The 27,226-nt window shown below is 40.7% G+C and overlaps 1 protein-coding gene across 1 annotated transcript; it reads left to right on the top strand.

Annotated features, from left to right (window-relative positions):
- Window positions 1–27,226, top strand: LOC123507617 (DNA ligase 1-like). The gene is made up of 6 exons (XM_045260632.1): window positions 1–207; window positions 317–988; window positions 2,798–2,868; window positions 3,112–3,228; window positions 11,662–11,757; window positions 27,127–27,226. The coding sequence occupies exons 1-6, from the start codon at window positions 1–3 to the stop codon at window positions 27,224–27,226; spliced, it is 1,263 nt and encodes a 420-aa protein (XP_045116567.1).

Consider the following 27,226-nt stretch of genomic DNA (forward strand, 5'->3'; position numbering starts at 1 on the left):
ATGGTACCCAGTGGTCATTCAGATTTCTACGACTTCCTGGGCGTGGGCCACAGCGCCACGCCTGAGGATATCAGGAGGGCCTACCGGCGACTTGCCCTCGTCCATCACCCGGACAAAAACCCGGGAAGCGTGCGGGAGGCGACGGTCACGTTCCAGCGTCTCCAGGCCGCTGTGGAGACTCTGTGCGACGCGGAGGAAAAGGGCAGCGTACGATAGAGAGTGTCGCCAGCGAGAGAACAAGAGGAAGAGGGACGACAGCTGCAGAGGAAGGGAAAGCAAGAGAAGGAGGGAAGAAGAGCAGCAGCAACCAACACAGAGCCACCACAAGGAACAAGAGAATAAGAGGAGATGGAAGCAAAAAGAGGAAAGGCGCAAGAGGTACCAGAGGAGGAAGCGACGGAAAGCAACAGTATGCAGTTCTGATGAAGAAGAGGAGGAAGATTTACATGACAATGTTCCTGAAGAAGAAAGTAACGAAGAAAGTGAATGCATGGAAGACAGTTCGGATGAAGAGGAAGGTGAGTATGGAAACTACGAATGTGACACGGATTATAAGACGGACACGGAAGGAGAGACTGATTCCTGCAGCGACTACGAGTCCGAGGAATCCTCAGAGCTGGAGACTACGTCTGAGGAAGAGTCTGAGCAGGAGTCTTTCCACGAGCAGGACTCGGAATACGAACCAGAATCCGAGGAGGCGAATGAGTCAGACATGGAGGACGAGAGCGACGCCTCTTCTGAGGAAGACAATGAAGAACAAGAAGAGGAAGAGGAGAAACATGAGGAGGAACACTCTGAAAGGGAAGAGACCAATGAAGACGGACGGCGCCAACAGAGGAACGAAAAGAGGAAGAGACAGGAAGAGGATGAAGGATTTAGGCAACGTGAAAAGAAGATGAGAGGAGACAGGGAAGACTCCGAACACGAAGAGAATGATGAAGAGCGTCACGAAGCAAGGCATAACAAGAGAAAGAGAGTGGAGGAAGATGTAAAAGAGTTTAGACAACGAGGAAAGAAAATGAGGGCATACAGAGAAGAGTCAGAAGAGGAGGAAGAGTAAGACTCCATATACGAAGAGGAGAAGACCCAGAACGAAAGTTGGTGATCAGAAGAGGAGGCAGAGGAGGCGCCAGACTATGAGGGGATGGTGACAACAAACTGCGAGGCAAAGGAGGAGGCAGAGGATGGACGAAAGAGGAAGCAGAAACGAAAAAGGAACCACGAGGAGGAAAGGTCTGGGGTCAGTAAGAAGAGGCGAGGCTGACACAAAGACTTAAGAGTGATGAGTCTCCTAAAAGGACATTAATGATGCAGAGTGATATCCCTCGAAGAGAAGAAGGATATCCCTCGAAAGAAAGGAGAGAAAGAGGAGGATGTAGAGAGTGATATCCCTCGAAGAAGAAGGATATCCCTCGAAAGAAAGGAGAGAAAGAGGAGGATGTAGAGAGTGATATCCCTCGAAGAGAAGAAGGATATCCCTCGAAGAAGAGGAAGAGAGAGGGATATTCCTCGAAGAGAAGAAGGATATCCCTCGAAGAAGAGGAAGAGAGAGGGATATTCCTCGAAGAGAAGAAGGATATCCCTCGAAGGAGAAGAGGAAGAGAGAGAGAGATATCCCTCGAAGAGAAGAAGGATATTCCTCGAAGGAGAAGAGAGAGAAAAGGATGTAGAGAGTGATATCCCTCGAAGAGAAGAAGGATATCACTGGAAGGAAAGGAGGATTAAGAAAAAGACGTAGAGAGAGAGATATCCCATGAAGAGAAGAAGGATATCCCTCGAGAGACAAGAAGAGGAAGAGAAGGATACAGAGAGTGATAATCCTTAAAGCAGAGGAGAAGCATGCAGAGAGTGATATCCCTCGAAGAATGATGCACAGTCTGAAAAGGAAATAAATATGGAGAAGAAATGCGACACGAGAAGAAGCACGACAAAAAGAAACAGAAAGAGGATGAAGAAGAGTTAAGACAAGGCCACAAAGAAAAGAGAAGACAGAAGAATAGGGAGCCGAAGAGAAGAAGGAAGATTAAGAAGACGAAGAAACGGACGAAGAGTAAGAAGACAAAAAGAAGAACGAAACGTAAAAAGACAAAGTAAATAACGAAAAACTAAATATCGCGGTTTTTTTTCTTATGGTGTACGTTTTTGTTATGTATCTGAATTAAGAAGGAACTGTCAAAAAATCACGTGGGTGAGAGAAAATGGTTTGCGTCAGTTATTTACATGGGTTAAAGAAAATGGGTGAGATCAAGAGAGCATGTTGGGTAGAGGAAACGCGTCGTCTCTTATTGACTTTATTTAATCTGAGTCATTTTCTTTTATCATTCAGTTAACTTTATTAATTCTATATTATTTACATAGTATCTTCACTCACTCGATCATTATTTGCATTTCAACTTTTACGACACCTCGTCAGATTTGATTGGGGAGGCGGTGACGCAGTGGATACGGCGGTGAGCGTGGAAACGGGCAGAAGTCCACGCGTAAGTTCCAATCTCATCACATACCGCTCTAAAACTATGCCATTTGTCGAGTGGTTTAAAGTTACCTACATGTCACCATGATACCCAGGTTCTAGATTACACCAAAGATACGCTTGGGTGGTGATATGGGTACCACTATAAATAAAATTGCCTGCGCTAATAATGGGCGGAAGATGAACAGCGCTTTCCATATATACTTTTCAAGTATGCCTACAGATGCTATAGGCCATAAAAAAAATAAAATACAATTTGTATTTCTTCACACAACTAGCATTCAGTGAGGAAGCACATCACCCGATTCCTCTCTGTTACTTCAGTTCTGGGCATGGTTCCCGTCTGATGCCTCTCTGCCAATACTGCTTTTACGAGGTTTTCACAATGATGTTCAGTGGGCCTGTTTTGCTAACTGTTTGTGTTGCCTTTGGCCAGTTTCCCCTCTTACATTAAAAATGAAATATAAATGCTTTGCGATGTCTCTCCGTCAAAACAAAACATTTATTTACATTTCACTTTTTTACGTAATAGGGAAACCAGACAAGGGCAACAAAATTAATTAAAAAAACAGGTCCACTAGACATCATTACCTTGAAAATCTCGTAAAAACCTAACTAGTCTTTACTGCCTTTACGAGAACTTACGAGAACACAACACGTTTAGAAGCAGAGGCCGTGGTGTCGTCCCGGGAGCTCGGCAACACTGACACGACCACTAAGAAATTCCGGGACCCTATTGAGTTGAGTCACATAGAGTAGGGAAAGTTTCTCAATCATACACACCTTTTGTTTCCCTTGGTCGTTGGTGATGAAGGGGGGAGAAAGAAGACAGGAATAAAGCTGGTACGAAGAGGAGAGGGAAAACATGGAAGAATTAGCGGATGAAGAGGAGGGAGAAGAATGAAAAAAAAAAAACAATGAGACAAGACTAAGAGGAATGATATTGGAAATGAGATGGAAGGGAAGAAAAGGGAAAGAGGGAAAGAAAAATGACGTGTGTTAGTGAAGGAAAGGAAAGAAGGAAAGGAGGAAATGAGCTAAAGAGGAAGCAGTTCGTAAAGGCAAATAAATGACGAAATAAAAAGCCCCATTAACGTAAAAACGGTAACATTTCAGGCGCCAAAAGGAAGAGAAGACGAAAGAGAAGTGAAAAACGAATGCGATAAGTAAATAGTTTCCATAAAAATGTCTTAGAGAGAGAGAGAGAGAGAGAGAGTTATTGGTTATGAATGGGCTGGTGATCAACTCAAAACGAGAAACCGAGTGAGTCTAATTGTTCTCTCTCTCTCTCTCTCTCTCTCTCTCTCTCTCTCTCTCTCTCTCACACACACACACACACACACAGACACACACACACTCCAACTTCAAATCACAAAGCAAAAAAAACGTACGTATATCTGTGCTAGTGTTGCCTGCGATGGTCTGGCCGGGTTACAGATCACCAGCAAGCAAGACCAAGCAATACAATCCACGGCAAGGAACGAATGGCTCACCTGCGGCTCATCCAACAGCGAACCAAGCGATCTATAAGAGTTACAGTGACATGAACGTGAATCCCTCGCAGCCACGACACGTAAATTAGTCAGCCAATGTGATGCTGTTGAGATATAAAGAAATGGGATGGAAATTTGTCAGGTGCTGTTGATGCTGTAACCGGAGAAATAAGAAATGCAACACGTAAGAGCTTAACAAGAATGAAGAAGGGAAGGAAGTGAGAAGTGGAAAGAATGATATGAGGGAAGGTGCACGAAAGAAGGCACCAATATAAGAGAGAAATGCGATAGAAATATATCAGAGAAATAAGAAATGCAACAGGCAGGAATTTAACAAGATTGAAGAAAGGAAGGAAGTAAGAAACAGAAAGAATAAAGTGAGGGAAGGTGCACGAAAGCAGGTGCCAATATAGCGAAGAAATGCGATAGAAATGCGTCAGATGAAGACCCATGTGCCTCAAACATTGCACCATATTGTTTTATAAAGCCCAACCCCTTCAGTACCATGACACGTTTTCATATCTATTCTGCTTAGCATTTGGCAATTTTATGCAGCTTCAGAAACACATGTGAGGATTAAAGTGATGAGGACTCTGGTCATTAATCTTCTGACCTTCGTAGACCCTTTAAAATATAAATAAAATCGTCCAATCATATCCAAAACTCATAGTAAAAATGCGTCCCAATACTGAAAGGGATAAGAGGAAACCACATACGTTAAAGATACTCCTCACATGGTGGACTTGAGACAAACTTTTCCATGTTCACCACAACACAAATTTAACAAAGAAAGGAGAACTTCACAAGAAACTTCACTAAATGCAACACTGTATCCTTTCTATCTTTTCTCTCTTATCTACATTTTTCTGAAGTTTAAAAGAAAGACCTTACATTCCTTTTTCTTTTCTTTTATTCCCGCCTCTCCGGACAGACTCTCTTCTCACTCCCTAAGATTCCTCGTTCGGCGCCTTTCTCCTCCCTCACAACATTTCTCTTCTCCTAAAGGCACATTCCTCCTGCAGAAGCACCTTGCAATGCCTCTTTCTTCTTCCAGTGTCATTGCGGTCTCTCTCTCTCTCTCTCTCATACACACACACATACACAAGCCAATAAGTAAAAAAGTCTTACCCAACCTAACTTTCTCTCTCTCTCTCTCTCTCTCTCTCTCTCTCTCTCTCTCTCTCTCTCTCTCTCTCTCTCTCTCTCTCTCTCACACACACACACAAAAAAAAAAAAAAAATCCTAACCCAACCTAACCCAACCCAACCTAACCTAACCTAACACAAACCTAACCTAACACAAACTTAACCTAACCTAACCTAACCCAACCTAATCTGCCCCAAAATATAAAGTAGTATGCGTCATTATGGGTGGTGCTCATTATTACCAAACCACGCTAACTGCCCATTCGCGCCGCCTGATAACGTGACCTTAATTAAAGCCGATCTAAATAGCACTAACTATTTATGCACCCACGCTAACAAATAGAATCCAAAACCACTTTATTTTTTTCTCTCCTCGTTTTGAATTTTTTTTTTTTTAGCAGTATTTTTGTTTCTCTTTCTCCTGTATACTTCTTTTCTTCTTCCTCCTCCTCTTCTTCTTCTGCTTCTTGTTCCGCATCCCTCTCCTTCTCATCCTTCTCTTCTTCCTCGTTCATACACCTGGGGCATTATTTTTTTTTTTACTATAGTTGTCTTCGCCATTCACCTCTTCCTCCTCCTCCTCCTCCTCCGCCTTCTCTTCCTCATTTTGGTCCACATCATTATCTATGTCTTCCTCTCCTCCTCCGCTGCCTTCTCCTCTTTTTCCATCTCCAGCTATTTCTTTTTTTTCCCATCTCCTGCTGCCGCTTCTCCTCTCATCATCATCTTCCTCCTCCTCCTCCTCCTCCTCCTCCTCTCTTCAGCGTCATTAAGTCGTCAAGTGTAAATAGTGAAGCGAAGGGACCAAATTTCTCGCCAAATCCGAAAATGGAAGGCAATGAGGAAAACACGCGCTGACGGGGAGGAAAATTACTTTGCGCTCCCTGGATTTTCAGTTCCTGGGAAGCATAACTGACGTGATTATGAAGCAACGCAGGTCACAGCGAGTCACGGCGAGTCACGGTAGGTCACGGGTCAGAGCAGGCCATAAGAGGTTAGAGCAAAGCAGGTGCATATTAAGTTAACCCCTTCAGCATTGGGGCACATTTTAACCTCGAGATTTGTGTACGATTCGACCATATCAGTGGCAATAGCAAGGTTTTATGGAGGTCAGAAGATTAATGGCCACAGTCTTCACTATTTCAATCCCCCACATTGAGTTTCTGAAGCTGTATAAAATCACCAAATAGTAAGCAGAATGAATATGAGAACTCGGCATGCTACTGAAGGGGTTAAGTGGAGGAATGAAGAGGTTAATCAGGGGGGAAAAACTAGAACTATAAAAAGGTGTCTATTAAAAAATCAGTTTGTGTGTCTGGAAGGTGAAAAAAGTGGAGTGTTTCATGATTCTCTCTCTCTCTCTCTCTCTCTCTCTCTCTCTCTCTCTCTCTCTCTCTCTTTCTCGTTGGGATTTGGGGTAGATAGAAGAGACGGGAGTGTGGGGTGTAATGGGAGAAGGGGCGGGATTCTAGTAAGGGACGGGAGGGGAGAGGAGGGGAGGAGAGAGAGAGAGAGAGAGAGAGAGAGAGAGAGAGAGAGAGAGAGAGAGAGAGAGCAGATCTGACGTGAAAGTGAAATGAGGAGGGAATGCAAAGCTGATTTTCTGAAGTTTTAATTACACCATCTCTCTCTCTCTCTCTCTCTCTCTCTCTCTCTCTCTCTCTCTCTCTCTCATTATGCAAGCCCTCTCACAGCCTCTCACTAAGCCTCTTTCCCATCTCCACTCCCTCACTCTCTCAACCACCTCATCTACAAACACCAGCCTGTCTCTGCCACACGTTTTTCTTCCCTATCCCGTGAAACCCTGCCTGATCACGCCCAGCTCAGAGTAAGAGGTGAGCAGGCTAGTAACGATGAGTGCTTGGGAAAGGTAAGGTGCCGCTACATCGTGGTCATATGGATATTGTGATAAGGTAAGATGACAGTTGTTGCATGTAGAAGGGTAAACTGATAGTAGTAGTATAGGTGGTAGTGGTAGTAACGATATTGTGGTATGGTAGATTAATTGTTGTAGTAGTAGTAGTAGTAGTAGCAACAGAAGTAGTAGTAGTAAAAAAATAATGGCAATAGTATCATAATTGTGGTAGAATAAAATGATAGTATTAGTAGTTAACGATGTTCTAAGTTCTAAATGCCGTTTATTAATGTCACAATGTTTTAACTTAAGTTTGTTGTCTGTATGTCAGTTACTAATGAATATATATCATTCGTGTGTAGCATCAACTATACGAATTACGACCTTCCTTCTTCTAACTGTTGGCTTTGAACTCCACAATATAGGATTTATTTAAGTTTTACCACTATGTCAGTCAGTCATAAATAGATAAATCCTTCGGTCATAAATACGTCTTTCATTGGTCTAAGTTTCGTACAGAAGTTTATATTAAATCTATAGGCCATGAGCAAGTTTCTCTTAAGTAAGGATATTACAAAACTGTAGCAACTGTTTTACCTAAGTCACTCATCCAATATGTAGAACACACGTTTTCTTTGAAGCCACACTTGTTCACGAATTCGATTTTCTGCACATTAGCGACCCCATTCCAAAACGTTTCGGTGTCTTATCTCTGTGACATCCATAAGGCTATTCCCGGGTGTTAGCCAGGAGTTTCGAGAGCATTTCTTTACTCCAGCGAGAGATGCACTGAGGTTCTTTATTTTCAAGAGAAGAAAACACTCACAAAAACAAGACAACTAGATATGAAAACGACCCAAAATAAAATACTCAGCAAAGAAAAACAATACGAGTGTTTGCTGAAGGAAAAGACAAACCATATAGCAAGCATGAAGACCCGATGCGTAGCGAGTCAAAACAAGATACCGAGCAAGGAAACAAATACTAGTGTTTGCTGAGGGGAAAGACAAACCGTATATCATGAAGAGCTGATGGGTGTTGGTGTCATCAGTAATTCATTAAGGCGCACGTTAGCATAATCAATATCTCAGTAATGATGGCCAGAAATGAAAGCAATGGAGGTCAGAATGCGCTATGGGAATAATCTAACACACGATAACGAGGTCAAGGCAACATATCATTTCTTTATTTGCAGAGAGAGAGAGAGAGAGAGAGAGAGAGAGAGAGAGAGAGAGTGGTAATTGACTGGCATAGACTGTTGTTTGTGCAGCCAATAGAGGAGGCAAGATGCATTCATGGGAAGGAATGTCAGGTGGACTCTCTCTCTCTCTCTCTCTCTCTCTCTCTCTCTCTCTCTCTCTCTCTCTCTCTCTCTCTCTCTCTCTCATTTTGTCTTCTAATCTTCTTCTATCCACTTTCCTTGCTCTCCTCTCTCTCTCTCTCTCTCTCTCTCTCTCTCTCTCTCTCTCTCTCTCTCTCTCTCTCTCTCATTTTGTCTTCTAATCTTCTTCTATCCACTTTCCTTGCTTTCCTCTCTCTCTCTCTCTCTCTCTCTCTCTCTCTCTCTCTGGCAAACATCATGCAGTCACTCGTAAGCAATCACACTTCTCTCCACACTGTATAAAATTAATTACTTCAACGCACACAAAAAAGGGAACATTAAACCACCCAGCCCTCCCCTCACCCTCACCTTCATCCTCGCCCACCCCTCACCCTCCCCTCACTCCCACCTTCCCCTCACCCTCACCCTGATCTTGTAATTCCCCCAAACTGGATAAAATTGGCGAGAAAAAGTGAACAAAAATAGTTGATTACAGGATTGAAGCTTTTAATTGCGTTAACAAGTGATTCTGATTCCTTTATGGAGAGAGAGAGAGAGAGAGAGAGAGAGAGAGAGAGAGAGAGAGAGAGAGAGAGAGAGAGAGAGAGAGAGAGAGAGAGAGAGTCATGGTGTCTATTGAAAGCCTTGTAGTAAGTTATGTTCAATGATTCTGAAATAGCCGCCGTGGTACAGTGGAACAATGTGTGTTTTGGGGTCCGAGGGTCTCCAAGCGCATGGGTTGGAATCCTGTCCACGGGGTGAGTGTAGGTTGGGCTTCCTCACTTGGGGCAAGGGTTTCCTAGCGGGTGGGCTTTGAGATAGGAGGTACCTCAAAAAGTGTCCCCTTTAGCCCATAAATTCCCGTGAAATGCCCACAAGGTATATATAAAAAAAATAAGTCTGATTTATATTTGACGAAACTCAATCTTTTAACAGCTTTCCCTGTGATGTTTTGTTTTTCCTTATTACCTTTTCTCATTAGCCTTGTGAGTGAGTGTGTGTGTGTGTGTGTGTGTGTGTGTGTGTGTGTGTGTGTGTGTGTGTGTGTGTTGATCCTCCGGAATTTGCCCGTGTGCTAATCTGATGGAGACTAGACTTAATCTTGTTTCAGTTCGTTAACTCCACTAACTTGCACTGATCTCTGCACGGATTATAATTTCTCCAAAACACACACACACACACACACACACACACACACACACACACACACACACACACACACACACGTCGCATGCGCCAGGAAAAATCATAAAAAAAAAAAAACAGGTGAATGAGATTAAACCATATTGAAATAGGGGAAACTGCAAGCATCAACAGAATTATGATTTAGGGCTTGTCTGGTGTTGTCTGCGTGATCCAGGAGGCATCAAGCACCACTAACACCACCACCACCACCACCACTACCATTACCAACAACAAGAATGAGTAATAAATAGCAGTTTATTGTCTAAATCCCTATTACTCTCTACTTACTCGCCTCAACAGATTACCTTTCAGTGGTCGAGTCGCAATACACTTCACATGATTAATTACTGTGAATTTCGTATAGTATCACATTCATTGGCCAGACACAACTAAAGGCTAAACGTACACAGCTTCCCAAACTAAGCTGAGGACAATAACAATGTAATATTTTCCTTTACCACCAACTCCATGATATTATATTGAAATTGTTGCCTACACTGATTTAAACGGAAAAGGAAAGAATAGAAATGGCGGGAGAAGAAAAGGAGAACAAGGAAAAGGAGAAGAAAAAAGATGAACGGCAGGACGGCGGAAAAATAAACAAGAAGAGGTGGGGGAAGAGGAGGATAAAGATGAGACAGAGGATGAGAAGAGGAGAGTCACAGTTAAAGCGTATTCATTGTTAGTTATTCCCTAATTGGCGAACCAGTATTGGATTTACGACAGTTTCCAGAAGCACTTGAGAGAGAGAGAGAGAGAGAGAGAGAGAGAGAGAGAGAGAGAGTGGAGGGGTGTAGGTGCTCACTTATATTAACCGGAGAAATGAGATACATGAAGAAATGCTGAGAAATAATGGGTTAAAAATATCACCAACACACACAATGATAAACGACAAAGTAAAGGAGGAAATAAACAGACTAATTCAATATCACCACTTACCGTTCGTGCTTTCGTCATTTGTTTGAAGAGGACAAGGGACAAGACGAAGACGGAGACGGATGTGGTGGCGAGAAATACATATTAGCTCTTCCCTTTCTTCTTTCCTTCCCTTCCTCATCGCTTCAATCCTTCGCTACCTCCTGCCTCTTCCTGGCCCAAGCAACGTACATGTAACAGCAGACACACACACGGACACTCACAGAAACAATACACGGTAACCAAAACATTGCATAGTTGAAAAAGTAGCGCTGTTCAGTGTTTCCAGCGGGTTTCAGGGGGAGATGAAATACTGAACTTTTCTTTCCTTCTTTTCCTTCCTCTCTTCTTCCTGGTCCAAGTAACACACACTAGCAACGCAACACTAGACGCAGAACACAAGAGAACCCGCCGCTGAGTTAAGAGACCAGCAACCTTGAATGTTTCCCCAGAGAAATGAGTAGTGATGAGTGACAACTTGACGTGCTGATCGGTAACTGGTGCTCTATTCTCCCTCCCCACTCTCCCCATATCCCTCCCTCTTTCCCAGTCCTCCATCTCACTCGCTTACCACGTGACCACCTCTCGATTGCTGGTTGGTTGCCGTACCTAACAAGGCTTAAAGGTGCCAAATGTCTACCGGTTTTTCGTGATTATCAACAATTTATATCGTGTTTCCTTGGTTATGAATCAGGTCAGGGTGTGGGTTCTTCAGTGGACATAATACTGTTGGAGGATAAAGGCGACTGTGAGTAAAAAAGGAAGAGGAATAAGGTGTTTCATAATCTCTTCGTGAATGATAAAAATGTGAGAGGATAGTAGATGGTTAATTGCTACGTGTCTTGCATAAACTCTCTCTCTCTCTCTCTCTCTCTCTCTCTCTCTCTCTCTCTCAGTTTTCCAAATTCTCTAATTGAGGATGCTGGTGTTTTAAGATTATTTTTTATAGTTCTGGTGATAGATTGGTAAGATTTCTTGTTCATTAAAAGGAGAAACTTTTGAGAACCCGGATAGTTGTCTCTGCGGCCTTGGGGAATTGTGGTAGTGGGAGGCGAAGGCGTTTCTGAATCGGGGCGTCTCTCTCTCTCTCTCTCTCTCTCTCTCTCTCTCTCTCTCTGTCATACATGCACTATCGGGAAAGCTCAGACATGGTAGAAGCCTGAGTGATGAAAACGCAAGACAGTAGATACATTCTGCGTTTCACTAAAATACGATACGTTGGAGCGGCAAGTCTGTGTCTTGAGGCTGTGTGCTGAATGTGTCTCCCTCTCCAGCACACGCGATGCAGACTTAATTAACTACACCTGTCCTCCGTCACTTGACCACAAAGTCTCGCGTGTCTCAGACCAGGAAACGGACAAAGATGAAAGGTAATGATATTTACAGTAGCGAAGATGATGGTTTTAATTTTGATTTCATGTTGAAGGTAGCACCAGACAATGACCACTGTCGTGAAAAGAAGATAAGAGATGTCACTTCTGTTAACTGTATAGGTAGGAAGGCTGTTTTAATTAAATAGGAAGCCATTAGTCATAACAATATATTACTAACTTTACTAACACTACACGGGAAAGTGAGTTGATGACACGAGGTAAAACACACAGCGGAGTTAACATTTTCACTACCATAACGCGATTCCATATCCATTCTTTTCATGTAAGAGGGAAAACCAGCCAAGGGAAAAAAAAAATAAATAAATGAAAAATAAAAGACCCGCTGAGATGACGGCCTCCGAACAAGTCAAATAGAAATATAGTAGAAAGGGAACTTTGAGGATAGTATAAGAGTCATATATATATATTTTTTTTTTGGTCAATTTCAAGTTTTGCATGAAGAATGTGTGGATAGATACAAGTAGCTATTCATTTGATGATTTTACACAGCTTCAAAAACTTGTTTGGGGATTAAAATACTGAAGACTTTGACCATTAATCTTCTGACCTGCATAGACCCTTCCTAATGTAAATAAAACTGTCTAATCACACCCAAAACTCAAGGTAAAACTGCATCCCAGTACTGAAGGGGTTAATGAAGAAGAAACAGAATGTTGAGGAGGCGAAATGATGCAGGGACGAGGAGCTCAATGCAGGGTGTCGGGGGAGGGAAGCCAAGGGACAGATAGGACAGGCGACTGGGAGAAATAAGTGAGTTGGGGAGTCAAGTGTTGGTGCTTACGTTTTCTTTGTACCTGTAGAAAATTTTAAAGGTGCTCTCTCTCTCTCTCTCTCTCTCTCTCTCTCTCTCTCTCTCTCTCTCTCTCTCTCTCTCTCTCTCTCTCATTATGGTAACTGCTTCCCTATACAATAGAGGGCGAGTAAAGAGACAGTGGCAACACAAAAGCGAAAGGAGAAGCATAACAAGACAAGCCAATAAAGGGAAGGGAGGAGGAAAGAGAGAGAGAGAGAGAGAGAGAGAGAGAGAGAGAGAGAGAGAGAGAGAGAGAGAGAGAGAGAGAGAGAGAGAGAGAGACAAGCAACTGTAATTATGTAAGTGGGGAAACTTGGGATGCCTAACTAATATATCACCTTGTCTTCTCCCTCTCCTCCTCCTCCTCTTTCGTTCAGCAGCTATGATCTATCCCTCCTCCTCCTCCTCCTCCTCCTCCTCCTCATAGTTCGGGAGCAAGACGATCAATTTTCTATCTATTATTGAATACTATGTACCACACCTGTCTTCTGTCATCGCGTCCTGAGTGAGAAGAACCACAACAGCAGCAACAGCAACAATAACAACAACAACAACAATAGTAATGATAATAACAGCAGCAACAAAAACAAGCAATAAGTTTGACCTCTGATGTAGTTGTTTCATAGATGGATAGAAAAATAAAAGATGGAGTGGAAGATGGTTAGATAGATAAAATAGACGGAGAGAGAGAGAGAGAGAGAGAGAGAGAGAGAGAGAGAGAGAGAGAGAGAGAGAGAGAGAGAGATAACGCGAGAAATTTGCCTCACCTCTCCATTGCCAGACCTTCCTTCCCTCCTTCCTTCCTTCCTTCCTTCCTTCCTTCCTTGCTTCTCACGTAATTGATGTGTTTGGTAAAAACCTCACCATGATAAACACTGATAAGAGACAAGGAACGTCTTTAAATGAACCTCCTCCTCCTCCTCCTCCGGTCCCTCCTCCTCCTCCCCTTGCTCATATTCTTATTCTTACAAAACATTTCTTCTTTTAATTTCCCTTCTCATCCATCTCTTCCTCATTTCTTCTACTCTTTCTATTTATTCCTCTCCCTACTCTTCTTTCTTCATCCTTTCTTTCTCTTATCCTTCTCCTGATTTTCTCTTTATCATCTTTTCTCCCTTCTCATATTTCATTTTCTTGTCTCATCACTTAGTCATCATTCTCCTCCTCGTCCTCTTCTTCCTCCTTTTCCTCCTGAGGTGAAACAAATAAGGAGCGAAGAGATAAGAGAGCGAGTATTTTTTTTCTCTCGAGTCTCGCAACACACACGTCCTATGATTTTCTTTCTTTCTTTTTTTTATCATCTTTCAAGTCAAACATTTCTCTTATATAAGGTGTGTGCAGAAAATCGTGTTTTTAGATGTGGTAAGTATGTGATTTCTAGTGTTCTGTCTAGTTATTCTGTGTTATAATGATTTGTTGCATGTTTTTCATAAAGTTTGATGTCTTTAGAAGAGTGGTTTCTTAATCGTTTTTCTTTCTATTTCTTTTTCTTTCTTCCTTCCTCTCTTTTTTTTATCTTTCTATGTATTTATTATTTTTTAACTTGCTTTTCTGAAGGTATGAAATTGCTTATACATTTTTTATCATGTAATGGGTTTTATTTTTCATAATCCCGTCTTGGTTGCATTAACAGTCCATTCATCCATTCCTCATTTATACGATCCATCTCTTGGCCTTCCATAACCTTGAACTGTCCTCTTTTCTGACCTTATGCAGATGAGAGTTATCATGAAGACCATTACAGTAATTGCCCGCCTCGAGGAATATATTATAGCGTGGAGTTTACATGAATATAAGCTGACTTTTCTTTAAGCTTTTCCTCTTCATTACTACCGCCAACACTACCTTTGCCTCCACCTTTACTCTGATAAGACTAATTAACCCTTTGACTGCTAATGGTATATATATATATATATATATATATATATATATATATATATATATATATATATATATATATATATATATTTTTTTTTCATCTGCAACTCTTGGCATTTTGACTTATTAAAAACAAAGTCACTAGTCTTTAAAATCTTCATTATATATTCGCTGACACGTTTCGCTGGGAGTGTTGTCTTTCAAAATGGTGACCTAAGCTTATACAGAGCTACAGTACCAAGCTGAGAAGAAGCTGTAGCAGTCAAAGGGTTAAAAGGAACACAATGGAAAATCTAAGAAGACAATAGACCTTTGTTTTATGTAGGAAAGGCACCAGCATAGGATAAAGAATATAACAAAAAATGCCCACTAAGGTGCAGGTGTAAGAAGCCAGTGTGTATATGTACGTGTCAACACCTGTATCAGACTGGCATATTTTGACTCCTAATATTCTTTAAAAGCTTCCTATTGACAAACAATCTCATTATGGGGTCCATTTCACTTCCCTGCCACTCTGAGAACAAGTTTTTTTTTTCTTTTATTTATACAATGTGGGCTTTTCACGTCAATTTATGGGCTAAAGGATGTATTAAGTTTGTATCTTTAAACATAATCCTGCTCACCTTGGACTCATTATCTCTGTTCATACCTTAATTACATCTACACTTTCCCAATACCTCTCTCGTTTTCAAGATTACAGTAACTTATCACGATGGTTTTAAATAATACACCTTTTTCATTTCCTTTTGTATCCTCCTCCTTTTCCTTTTCCTCCTCCTCCTACTATAGCTGCCATTCTTCTCAGTCTTCTCCCCATCCTGCTCCTCCTCTTCCCTCTCCTCCTTCGCCTCCTTCATTAGCTAACACGATACTCTGTTACATCACAAGAACTTGGAGCACGAGACGCCCGAATACGTAATCCTATCACTACACACACCAACGTTCAAACTTGGATCGAGCGCCGGAAATCTGGGCTCTGTTATATATGGACACTGAAGCGAGCAAGGGGATGAAGTGCCTCTGTAGTGCTAAGAGCCATATTCAGAATCACTTCCCTCTCTCACCGCGACCATTTTTAAAGACTACAGAGACGATTAGCCGAGTTCTAAAGAGTATTTTTTCCTGTTGATAGTGCAGAATACTTGTTAATATGTCACTAGAATTTTAGAGGCATCATTAAAAACCCGTGTCACTTCAACTAGAGCCCTTGAAAATAGTGAAGGTGCAGCGTGGAAGTGCTTCAGAATGTGAGCCTTTTTCAGTATAGAGGACAAAAGAGGGTTCATTTTTCTTATTTGGTGCTTCATTTGCTTTTTCTTTTCCATTCCTAATTGATTATTTTTCTAAGAACTTTGTTGTCGGTTAAATTCGTTACAGTCATTCAAAGGTCGACAGGTTACCATCTCAAGTCACTATTTCTCTCTTTCATTCACAGTTATGTTCACCGCCACCTTCATAATCTTTCTGTCAAAAACTCGTTCATAGTTAGAATACAAATGTTATTCTTTGCTCGATTTGCTTTCTCTCCTTTTGCTGCTGTTTATCATCCTATCTAGTATCCTTCCTGATCTGGTTGTTTTCTTCCTCTCTTTGTCCTCATCGTCGTCCTTGTCGTCGTCGTCGTCCTCCTCGTCCTCCTCGTCCTCCTCCTCCTCTTCCTCCTCTTCCTCCTCTTCCTCCTCCTCCTTCTCCTCCTTCTCCTCCTCCTCCTCCTGCTTCATCTTACACATCTTGAGCTAGTTTCCCAAGCCTTCCGCTTAGCTCTCATCCCTCTCCTGAAATTATAATGATAATAATAATAACAATAATGATAATAATAATAATAATAATAATAATAATAATAATAATAATAATAATAATAATAATAATAATAATAATAATAATAATAATAATAATAATAATAATAATACAGAACCTCTAATAAGCTCCTCCATACGAAGGAGACGGGATGAGTAGCTGTATAAATATTCCCTCCACTGCCAATCCCATAAAGTGAAAATATAAATGGAGAGAAGGGAAAAAAGGGAGCAGGAGGAGAAGGAGGAGGAAGAGGAGGAGGAGGAGGAGGAGGAGGAGGAGGAGGAGAAGGAAGAGGAGGAGGAGGAGGAGGAGGAGGAGGAGGAAACTCTTTTCAATACGGTGGAAAGGCCGCGGTAACCCAGGCTTTAGTAGCAGGAAGGAAAGGAAGATTCTACCAAACTATTCCTCGTCTCTCTCTCTCTCTCTCTCTCTCTCTCTCTCTCTCTCTCTCTCTCCATCATCATTATTATCATGTGGTATGTGTTTGTTTAATTTCTTCTTTGCTTTTCTTTCTTCTTGTTTTTCCTTCTCTTCTTCTCCTCTTCCTTCTTGATCCTTACGTCTTCTTACTCTTGATTCTCTTCTCCCTTCCTTTCGTGTTTGTTTGATACCTTTCTTATTTTTTTTTCCTATTCTTCTTATTTATTGCATATCTTGTCTCTTCTTTCTCTTCTCTTCTTGTTTGTTATCTTCTTCAGTTTCCTTCTTCTCCTTTTCTGCTTTGCTTGTGGTGAGTGTATCCTCCTTTTTCTCTTCCTTTTCCATCTTCCCCTTGTTTGTCATCTGCTACTTTTCCTCTCCCCTTCTTCTTTCCCTTCTTGTTTGTTGCGTGTGTTCCTTTACTTCATCTTCCTCCCCTCCTTGTTTGCTGTTTGTTTTTCATCTCTCGTTTCCCCTTCTCTTCTCCCCTTCTTGTTTTCGTGTCCTATCCTATATCTCTTTTATTAGTATGAATGTCCTATTGTAGAGCTCTTTTTTCTGTTTTTTTTTGGGGGTGGGGTTGGGGGGGGGGGGGCTTGGAGGTGCGTGATGCATGAGTAAATTTTGTAGTGATGTGTGTTTTTTCTTGTTATCATATTCTTTAAGCTATTATTCGTTTTCCTTTTGCGTCCCTCTCTCTCTCTCTCTCTCTCTCTCTCTCTCTCTCTCTCTCTCTTGTGTTGCGTTTCGCGTTTATTTTTCGTCAGTCATCCCTTTCCTTCTTTCTTCCCTCGTTCGTCATTTGTCTTCCTCTCACACCCTTATTTATCCTCTCACCTTCATTTGCCGTCATCCATCTTTCCCACGCTCATGTTAACCATATTACTACCACGTTTTGCCTCTGCTCTTTCCCCTTAACCTTACACCATTAGCCCCCCTTCCTTCCTTCCTTCCTTCCTCCTGCTCTCCTGCCCCTTTATCACAAACAGCTGTTCTAATCGTCACTTACTTCCATTACTCTTTCCCCTCCTCGCCGTCCTTCATTCATCTGTCGTACCTCCTTACCTCCATTCATTAATCTCTCACCTTTTTACTCTCTGCTCTTTCACCAGCATCCCCTCGTGTAGCGGCCCCTCACCTGCCCTCTTTACAGGAATCTATCTGTGCCTTTCAGCCTGATTGACAAGCCCCCAACTGGCTCATAGGAAGAAGACATGGAGAAATTCTGAAGGTGGTGCGTAGCGTCTTGAGGTTGAACAGGCACACCGATTCGTGATACTCAGATGATGTGTGTGTGTGTGTGTGTGTGTGTGTCAGTAAGTGTTTTGCTTCTTATTCTGGTGCTGTTTTCTTGTTGTTGTTGCTGATAATGGTAATGGAAAGTAATGATGATGGAGGGAGTTTAGGAATGGGAGAGAGAGAGAGAGAGAGAGAGAGAGAGAGAGAGAGAGAGAGAGAGAGAGAGAGAGAGAGAGAGAGAGAGAGAGAGAGAGAGAGAGAGAGAGAGAGAGAGAGAGAGAGAGAGAGTGTGTGTGTGTGTGTGTGTGTGTGTGTGTGTGTGTGTGTGTGTGTGTGTGTGTGTGTGTGTGTTACTATGTGTTTCGTTGAGTATATCCAGTAAGGCATCGTGTCTTCCTGCCTTGGTTGAAAAGTCATTAGTTTCATTACTCTAACTTACAACGGACAATTTTAATAAGTTCCAAGAAGTCATCTGGATTATGAGGATTAAGAACGATCGGTAGAGACAAACAATATTTCCTCGACTTAAAACTTAGGTTATGTATAAGGAATCATATAACTCTCTGTCTCTCTCTCTCTCTCTCTCTCTCTCTCTCTCTCTCTCTCTCTCTCTCTCTCTCTACGCCGTGTGTTAATCCATCTCTTTAAAACCTTCCCTCCCTCCCAGCGCGAAAGTAAAGCGTAAAGCATCCCAGTGCGGGCGCGGCTTTAAGAGAGAGAGAGAGAGAGAGAGAGAGAGAGAGAGAGAGAGAGAGAGAGAGAGAGAGAGAGAGAGAGAGAGAGAGAGAGAGAGAGAGAGAGAGAGTCACCTTGGAGCCTCATTACGGCAACTCTAAGGGGGGAAGGGGGGGAAGGAGGCGATGGAGGAAAGACATCTGTGACTTCTAAAGTAAGTGGGGAATTTGGGACACTTTACAACGAGGAGTGCCGCTGAGGAGGACAAGGCGCTGCTGATAACCTGCACCTCAATACCTTCACTTCACTTCACTTCACTTCACTTCACTTCAGTCCCTCTAGTTTCTTATCTTTCATTTTTATTTCCCTCACTCACTTCAGTTCACTTTAATTCAGTCTCTGTAGTTTCTTATCTTTCATTTTTATTTTCCTCACTCCACTTTTTCACACTTAAGTTATTCATCACTTTATACCTGACTTCAATATTACCGTCTTTTTCACTCTTAACCCTTTCAACACCATGATGCGTTCCCATATTCATTCAGCTTACTATCTGGTGATTTTATACAACTTCAGAAACATATGTGGGGGATTAAAATAGTGAAGAATTTGGCCATTAATCTTCTGACCTCCATAGACTCTTTCTAATGTCAATAAAATGGTCTAATCGCGCACAAATCTCAAGGTAAAAATGTGTCGCAGTATTGAAGGAGTTAAGTCTCTCGTACTTCAGTGATGTCAGGTTGGTATGGAGAAGAGTGGCTGTATGAATGTATGATGTCTGTGTTCAGGATAGCATTGCTCTCCTATTAAATTTTTTCCCCTTCGGCCATACGCTTCACTTCCTTTTCCCTCTGGAGTACACACAGCTCTCCTCCACCCCTCACTCTCTTGTCCTCCCACTCCTTTATTCATTTATTCCGTCCTTCCTTCTTTTATTTGTGTATATGTTCACTCATTCAATTACTTTCTTATTTCGTTGTTTCTTTGTTTGTTTGTGTTGTCTATTTGTTAGTTCGTTGGTTATTTATTTATTTATCTGTTTTGGAGTTCATTGTAACAGCAAGTATGGCCAAAAATCTATTAACCAAAAAATTTCAATTCTGTGCGACTTGGCAAGCGTTAATGTATAACTTTCCCACTCTTTTATTTTCCCTTCCTCTCTCTCTCTCTCTCTCTCTCTCTCTCTCTCTCTCTCTCTCTCTCTCATTCCGTTTTTATTCATTTTTTGACCTTTTCTCTCCCATTCATAATAACTTAACTTTTCTTGAAAAAAAACAACTAAATGTATAAAGTAGTAAAGATTTCTGTGAGTCTCAAAAACCAAAGGAATTTGAAGTTTTCCTAAGTTTTTTAAAAGGATCGATTTAGACTTTGCCCTACTTTAGCCCCCTTCACTACCACCACTTCTAAAAAAGAAAAAAGGCTAAATAAATAAAAATGGAAATAAGGGAAGAAACTTGGGCTGGGAAGTGAATATATTTCCGTTGTGCTTTTATTAATGTGCTTATATTTCTGCTCATTTAGTGTAGTGCGCGCCGCGGCAAGAATTAGCATACAAATTGTCCATTCAGTTTTATGTATAGCTACTGTAACACCCACTGCTTTCTCCTTCCACTTGTTACTGACTCTACGTTCATTGCTTTATTTTAACTGTGTCTGCCAATTACCTGGACGAGACAATTTGATGTTTTTGGTTTTTATTTTTCTATACTTCTTATTATATTTTGTTCGTTTTGCACATTTTTGAAAACTAGTATCCGATTCTCATTGCTTTTGATTATTATTGTTGTTCTTGTCCGTTTCACACATTTGAACTGTCAACCTGTGCTTTTCTATTTTTTCTTTTTATTTTATTATCGATATCAGTCTGAAGACATTTGCGTACACATTTACTTATCTATTTTATTATCTTTTTATTTCATTATTGGTTCTCATATCATTATCAACTTATTCTTATATTTAAGCATATGATCTTTAGATATTAACATGAACTACTTTCCGGCTCTCTCTTATTCTACTGGACTCATTTCAAAACTTGACAGCATATTCATTTTCTTTATTTATCTTTTTCTCCATTTTCCAGTCTTTTATTTTGTCCTTCATATGTATAGCCCTTTTTTTCATCTTAATTTCCCGGTGTTTTATTTTCTTTCATATGTCCAGCCTTTTCATTGTATTTATTTGTGTAATTCTTTTCCTTTTTCGCTTTCATTTCTCCCGCTGTTTTATTCTCTTTAATCTGTACATTTTCAAGAGGTCAGACACCTTCAGCAGGTTAGGCAGCTTTAAGAGGTTACAGTGGGCTTCCGGTACACATGAGGTGAGCGGCGCGGATCAACACACTGGTGCCACTAAACAAGGCACTGCTTTACTCCTTGGGCTTCACGAGGCACACACTGTACGTGTATGCATGACCTGCTTTGCTAATTACTAATTGCTAATTATCGCTCATGGCTCAGAAACATACATGAGCTGCTGCACCAATTATCCATCATTACTGGTTCAGGAATCCGCCACCAGAAGGCAGTGCAATCGTTAAACTAATTTTGTGAGTGTGATGATGAAGGACAGTCACGTTAACCCCTTCAGTACCATGACACATTTTCATATCCATTCTGCTTACTATTCAACGATTCTATGCGGTTTCAAAAACTTATGTGGAGATTAGTACAGTCATTATTAATCTTTTGACCTCCATAGACCCTTCCTAATCCAAATAAAATCGTTCAATTATACTAAAAAAATAACGGTAAAAATTCGTCTCAGTATTGAAGAGGTTAAATGGCCACCACCGCAGGCACCACACTAGATCGTGAGCGTGGCAAGAGTGCTCTTTTCATCCATCCTGATAACACCCATCACACGTAGCAGATGACAGACACTCCTAGCTTATTTCAAATAATTTAGCCGCGAGTTTTCTGCTTATGGACAGCGAACAAGCGGAGCAATCACCTCCCAGCGTCAGGTCATTGCCCCGTGAAGGCTGCGGTGAGAGCCGGGTTTACATGAGTGGGTTAATGTTTTCCTATGACAGGTCACCGTGATTGGCTTACGCACGTGTGGCTTCAATTGCTAATGCCGACACATCTAAAGGATCATAAAGCAAAATGAGAAAGTGTGTCAGAAAGGCCGCCACCATGATCTGGTTCCCATCGTGTCTCTCGCTTTTTTTCTTCCTTTTTTGATTTAGTAGTTTTTTTTTTTTACTGGGTTAATATTTCGTTGGTTTTTGTATCACATTTCCCTTTTTTTTCGAATTCGGTTCATCATCGTTCTCTTCTTCGTCTTCTTCGACATCCTTTCACAAACCAGAAACTTCTCTTCCTTCTCTTTCATAGTCACATATTTTACTTTCATTTACCTTCATTCATTTCATTTTTTTTTTTACTAAATATGTCGCTTAAGAGTTCCCAAGATAAACAAACAACTCTCTTTATCACCGAGTCACACATATGAATAATACAAAACCATTCCTTGGGCTTTTTATACAAGCTGCTAGAATATGGACTAAAAAAGGTACACACACACTAAGTTCACTCTACCAGAACTACTGTAGCTCGCAAAGTAAATACACTAACAGCAGAAGTTAAATTGCTCCGCCACAGCACTGATTAGATAACTCAGGTAAACATGCGAACTAAATACATTCCGCGGGCAGGTAAGCGTAATTACCTGATACACACGTGGAATCAGATAAACACAACGGTCACTGAGGTGCGCCAGTGAAATGAGCAGGTTAATCTGGGGCACTCCACATACAGCCAATCAGTTAAACCAAGCTAAGCCCACCAATCACGCAAAACTCACCAGCTAAACAATAACCAGGTGATATCAAAGTAGCATCAATCAACGGGTCAATAATTACTTCCAGGTACAGGTGGCGAGTATGTCATCCTTGTAATTAGTGCTGGTAACTGTAGGTAAGGATAGGTCAAGAAAAATAGGCCATATACACGCACACACACGCACACACCGAGGGAAATAAATACAAAAACAGAGCCACACAGTTTTCAAAATCATACTGACTACCTTGTTCTCTCTCTCTCTCTCTCTCTCTCTCTCTCTCTCTCTCTCTCTCTCTCTCTCTCTCTCTCTCTCTCTCTCTCTCTCTCTCTCTCTCTCTCTCTCTCTCTCTCTCTCTCTCTCTCTCTCTCTCTCTCTCTCTCTCTCGCTCTCTCTCTCTCTCTCTCTCTCTCTATACTTTGAAAAATAGGGAATGTTAGTGTCTTTCTCCCTTGCAGGTAAAACATTTCTTGCGTTCGTAGTACAGTTTTAAAAAATGTTATTTCATTATTTCTCACTTCCGTACCTCGTTAGCTTTTCTTTACGTAGTAGACAGAGCTCCCCTATCCTCCCTCCCTCCTCTCTCTCTCTCTCTCTCTCTCTGTATATATATATATATATATATATATATATATATATATATATATATATATATATATATATATATATATATATATATATATATACTACATCACATGTTTTTGCGTAAAGAATTTTCAACTTTAGGATAATTTCGTTTTAATTTTTCAGCTTTATATTCTTCAGTTTATCACTTTAGTTTACTGTTTCAGTGCATTAGATTTGTGGGGTTCGTGGCAGGAAAGACAAAGAAATACGACAGTCGAAGGATAAGTAATGCACAGTGACTGCAAAACATAGAGCGTGGGAAAAATAAGGGAACGTAAAGGAAGTGATTGTTATTTTTAAGTAAGATGGGAAAACTGGCCAAGGGCAACATAAAACAAGACAAAGGCCCATTTAGTTGCCAGTCCCCATGAAGGTCCGAGAGAGTTAACCAAAAAATGGGGGATAAATGTCTCGAAACCTCCCTCTTAAATGAAGTTAAGTCATAAGAAGTTTGAAACACAGAAGCAGGTAGAGAGTTCCAGAGTTTAACGTGGGTCTATCAAGTATAGGTTGCTTTATGAAAGAACAAAGAACTGAGAGGGTAGCAAGGACTGATGCTTTGGGGAGACTAATGAGCAGCAAGGAAAATCAAGCAGACAGTGTTTCTCTTTCTTTCATGAGTCCAGTGTTGCTTATGATGGCTAGTCTGTCGAGGTGTAAAGATAACTTGGGATTTTCTTTTGTTATTACCATTTTTTCCTTAATCTTCGAATTTTAGTGAAGTTAATTTTTCGAGAAGAGGGAAAGAGAAAAATAGTGATGTGGGAGTTTGAGGGTCATTTGTCTGGGATGGAAAAAGTAAGATGGGGTTTTATTTTCAATTACGGACTTGGTGAAACTCATGTACGAAGGAAAATACAGGAATATCTTTCATTACGGACTTCAGTGAAAGTTTTGCAATGGGGAGAAGGAAAAAAAAAAAAAGAGCGAACAGAGCTTTTCACTGACGCAGGAGTTTCATGAGAGTGGTTTGTGGGAGGAAAATAAAAGCAAGAGAGAGTTTTTCCTTTTAATTTGTGAGTTTGATGAAGGTTCTTAAACACGAAAAGGGCTTATGAGTTGCAGTGTTTTGAGGGAAACTTATGAATATTAGCTATGAATAAGAGAAAGCAGAAGTCAAACATTCATTAATATACTGCGAGGAGAAGAATATTTCATTGAAGTTTTGGTAACATATTAGACTTCACATTTAACTGAATTAACTCATCTTCCTAATCTATTCCGCTTTCATTAATTTCCATCCGTCTTTCACTTTTCCTCTGTATCAATATCACTACATTAATTTCTTCTTTGTCTTCATCCACTCCTTCTTCCATCCTTCTCCTCTTTCCTATTTCTTTCTTTGTTTCCTTCTATCTGTCCTCTCTTCTGTCCCTATTTACTGATTTCATTAACGTACCTTTCATTCTTCCTGTCTTCATTAAGTTTCGTGTATACTTTGTCGTTACTAAAATTATTAATCACTTTTCTTCAGCGCCATGTTTCTGATGTGCCTAAAGTTTCAATTCATTTCAAGAAAGTAGGTTCCAGTTGGCCCCACGAAGAAGAAGAAGAAGAAGAAGAAGAAGAAGAAGAAGAAGAAGAAGAAGAAGAAGAAGAAGAAGAAGAAGATGAAGAAGAAGAAGAAGAAGAGGAGGAGGAAGAAGAAGAAGAAGAAGAAGAAGAAGAAGAAGAAGAAGAAGAAGAAGAAGAAGAAGAAGAAGAAGAAGAAGAAGAAGAAGAAGAAGAAGAAGAAGAAGAAGAAGAAGAAGAAGAAGAAGAAGAAGAAGAAGAAGAAGAAGAAAAGAAGATGATGAAGAAGAAGAAGAAGAAGAAGAAGAAGAAGAAGAAGAAGAAGAAGAAGAAGAAGAAGAAGAAGAAAAGAAGAAGAAGAAGAAGAAGAAGAACAAGAACAAGAAGAAGAAGAAGAAGAAGAAGAAGAAGAAGAAGAAGAAGAAGAAAACGAAGGAAAGAACTTCTCATTAAACTCACAAGATTTAGAAAAGAACAAAAGAAAAAAAAAACAAGAACAAGAAGAACAAGAACAAGATCAAGAAGGAAGAAGAAGAAGAAGAGGAAGAAGAAGAAGAAGAAACAGCGAAAGCGAAATCCACGCCTCATTAAACTCACAAGATTTAGAAACTCACCAACGAAGACAACATTACTACGCGTCTTCTGATTTCGACCATTCTATTCAGTAGCGCGCCTCGTTATCTCGATGCTGTGGCGCCAAATACCAACCACTCAATAATTCAATCACTCACTCAATTAGCCTCATTACTCGTTGTCTGTGTTCATTCCCCGCAAATAAAAAAAAACTGAATGAAAAGTAAAAGAAAATGAGATTGCAAGAGAGGAGGTAAGATTAAAATAGATGAAAAGGTATGAAAGAAAGGAAGAGAAAAGAGATGAAAGGTGAAAAAAAAGAAAGGAAAGAATAAAAGAAAGAGCATCAAAGGTAAAAAAAAAAAATGAGCAAGAGAAAAAAGGAAAAAAAATGCAGAATAAAAAAAAGGAAATAGAAATAAAAAAGAAAAAGCGTAGAAAGAATACATGAAAGAAAAAAAAATCTTATGCATTACCAAAATACGTAATAGAAAAGTACAAAAAATGAATATGTAAAAAAAAAAAAAAAAAGAACAAGACAACTAATTTCTCCTTTTTTTTCTCTCTCTCTTCCCTTCCCTTCCTTTTTCACGGACGGGGTTTAAGAAGCAACACGGATAAATGGACGCAATGTCATCCATATATTAGAGAGATTTATGTGACGTATTGTTGCCACAGAACGAGAAAGTTGGTTGTTTTTGCTCCCTCTGCAGTATGTGTGTGTGTGTGTGTGTGTGTGTGTGTGTTGAAGGGAAGGACAGAGGAGAGGGATCTATGCATAATTTAACTCCCTACTCTACAATAACAATCATGAGAAAGGAGAGAATAGGGAGACATTAAAGGAGAAATAGGTAGCTTTCGAAAAGGAGGAGGAGGAGGAGGAGGAGGAGGAAGCGTATAAGTAAACACACATACAGTACTAGAGGAGAGGAAGCGTGGGAGATGAGACGAGGGATAAAAAAACTCACCATATCAACTTCACCTGAAGGAAAATTAGACAAGTGTACCAGTTTTCTACTCGTATTTTAAGGCAGAAGTGGAAAAAAGACAGAAGCGAGGACGTGAGAGAGAGAGAGAGAGAGAGAGAGAGAGAGAGAGAGAGAGAGAGAGAGAGAGAGAGAGAGAGAGAGAGAGAGAGAGAGAGAGAATGTGCCAGAAATGAAAGAAACCAAGAGAGAAGAAGAAGGAAAGGAAGAAAGACAGCATAGGGGAGAGAGAGAGGAGAGAGATGAAAAAAGTGGAAAAGGAAATAGAAACGTGTAGGGAGGAGAGTCTGAGGAAAAAAGGGGAGAGATGAATGATAGAGAGGAGAGACGAAGAGGAAATGAGAGAGAGAGAGAGAGAGAGAGAGAGAGAGAGAGAGAGAGAGAGGGAGAGAAAGATTTACCTCCTTCTTCATGTCTCACTTGTCACGAGAGATCACTGGTTCGCCTCGACTTTTAGAACCTCAAAGGCGAAGCTTCAGTCTCGTATGAATTGAATCAGCCACCACAAACCACTCCCGCTTCTAATACAGCCACAAAAAGAAGAAAAATAATCTTGATACCAAAATTAAATAAAATCTATATCTTCACATACATAAACATCAAGGAACATGAAGACAATACTTATATTTTTTCTTCATATAAGATTAAAGACTCACATTTACACTCCTTTTCCTTTAATAAAGCACGCGATATAAAAACCAGCAACAAATTCAGTTAACGTCCCCAACAAAAATGGTACATACAACGATATACTTTTCTTTCTAAACTATAAAAGACAAAGTAACTTCATTCTAACTTTTCTTTTTTCTTTAACATAATTTCCCTCACTCAAAAGGGTTCTCTTCAGCCAAACAGAATCAACCGCTCTAAACAAAGGCTTACAAGTATTCATTCTTCCGAGTCATTCACTCCTTTAACTAGAAAACACAAAGTGAGTTAGTTTTAAGTTTCTTGGTCCGTCCCGTTCTCAGCAGTCAAGGAGAAACTCGCGTGTCCCTTGCCCCGTTTCCCTGACTGTCGTTCTGGATAATCAAGACGCAAACTGCTCCTTTACAGGCATGGGCCAGACGCCAACTCCATGGAACCTGGAACATGGAACCTCTCGCACTGCACTTCCGCGCCTCACACACCTGACCCTCTTACTTCTACCCCTTAA

This window comes from Portunus trituberculatus, chromosome 23 (assembly GCF_017591435.1).
Source record: "Portunus trituberculatus isolate SZX2019 chromosome 23, ASM1759143v1, whole genome shotgun sequence".
Lineage (NCBI taxonomy): Eukaryota > Metazoa > Arthropoda > Malacostraca > Decapoda > Portunidae > Portunus > Portunus trituberculatus.

Excerpts from the sequence above, each read along its gene's own strand:
- LOC123507617 (XM_045260632.1), top strand. The coding sequence starts at position 1 with ATGGTACCCAGTGGTCATTCAGATTTCTACGACTTCCTGGGCGTGGGC. Across the intron at positions 989-2,797 it reads GAAAGAGAGTGGAGGAAGAT|TTCTGGGCATGGTTCCCGTC; the intron begins GTAAAAGAGTTT and ends CTGTTACTTCAG. Across the intron at positions 11,758-27,126 it reads GAAACGGACAAAGATGAAAG|GCATGGGCCAGACGCCAACT; the intron begins GTAATGATATTT and ends GCTCCTTTACAG.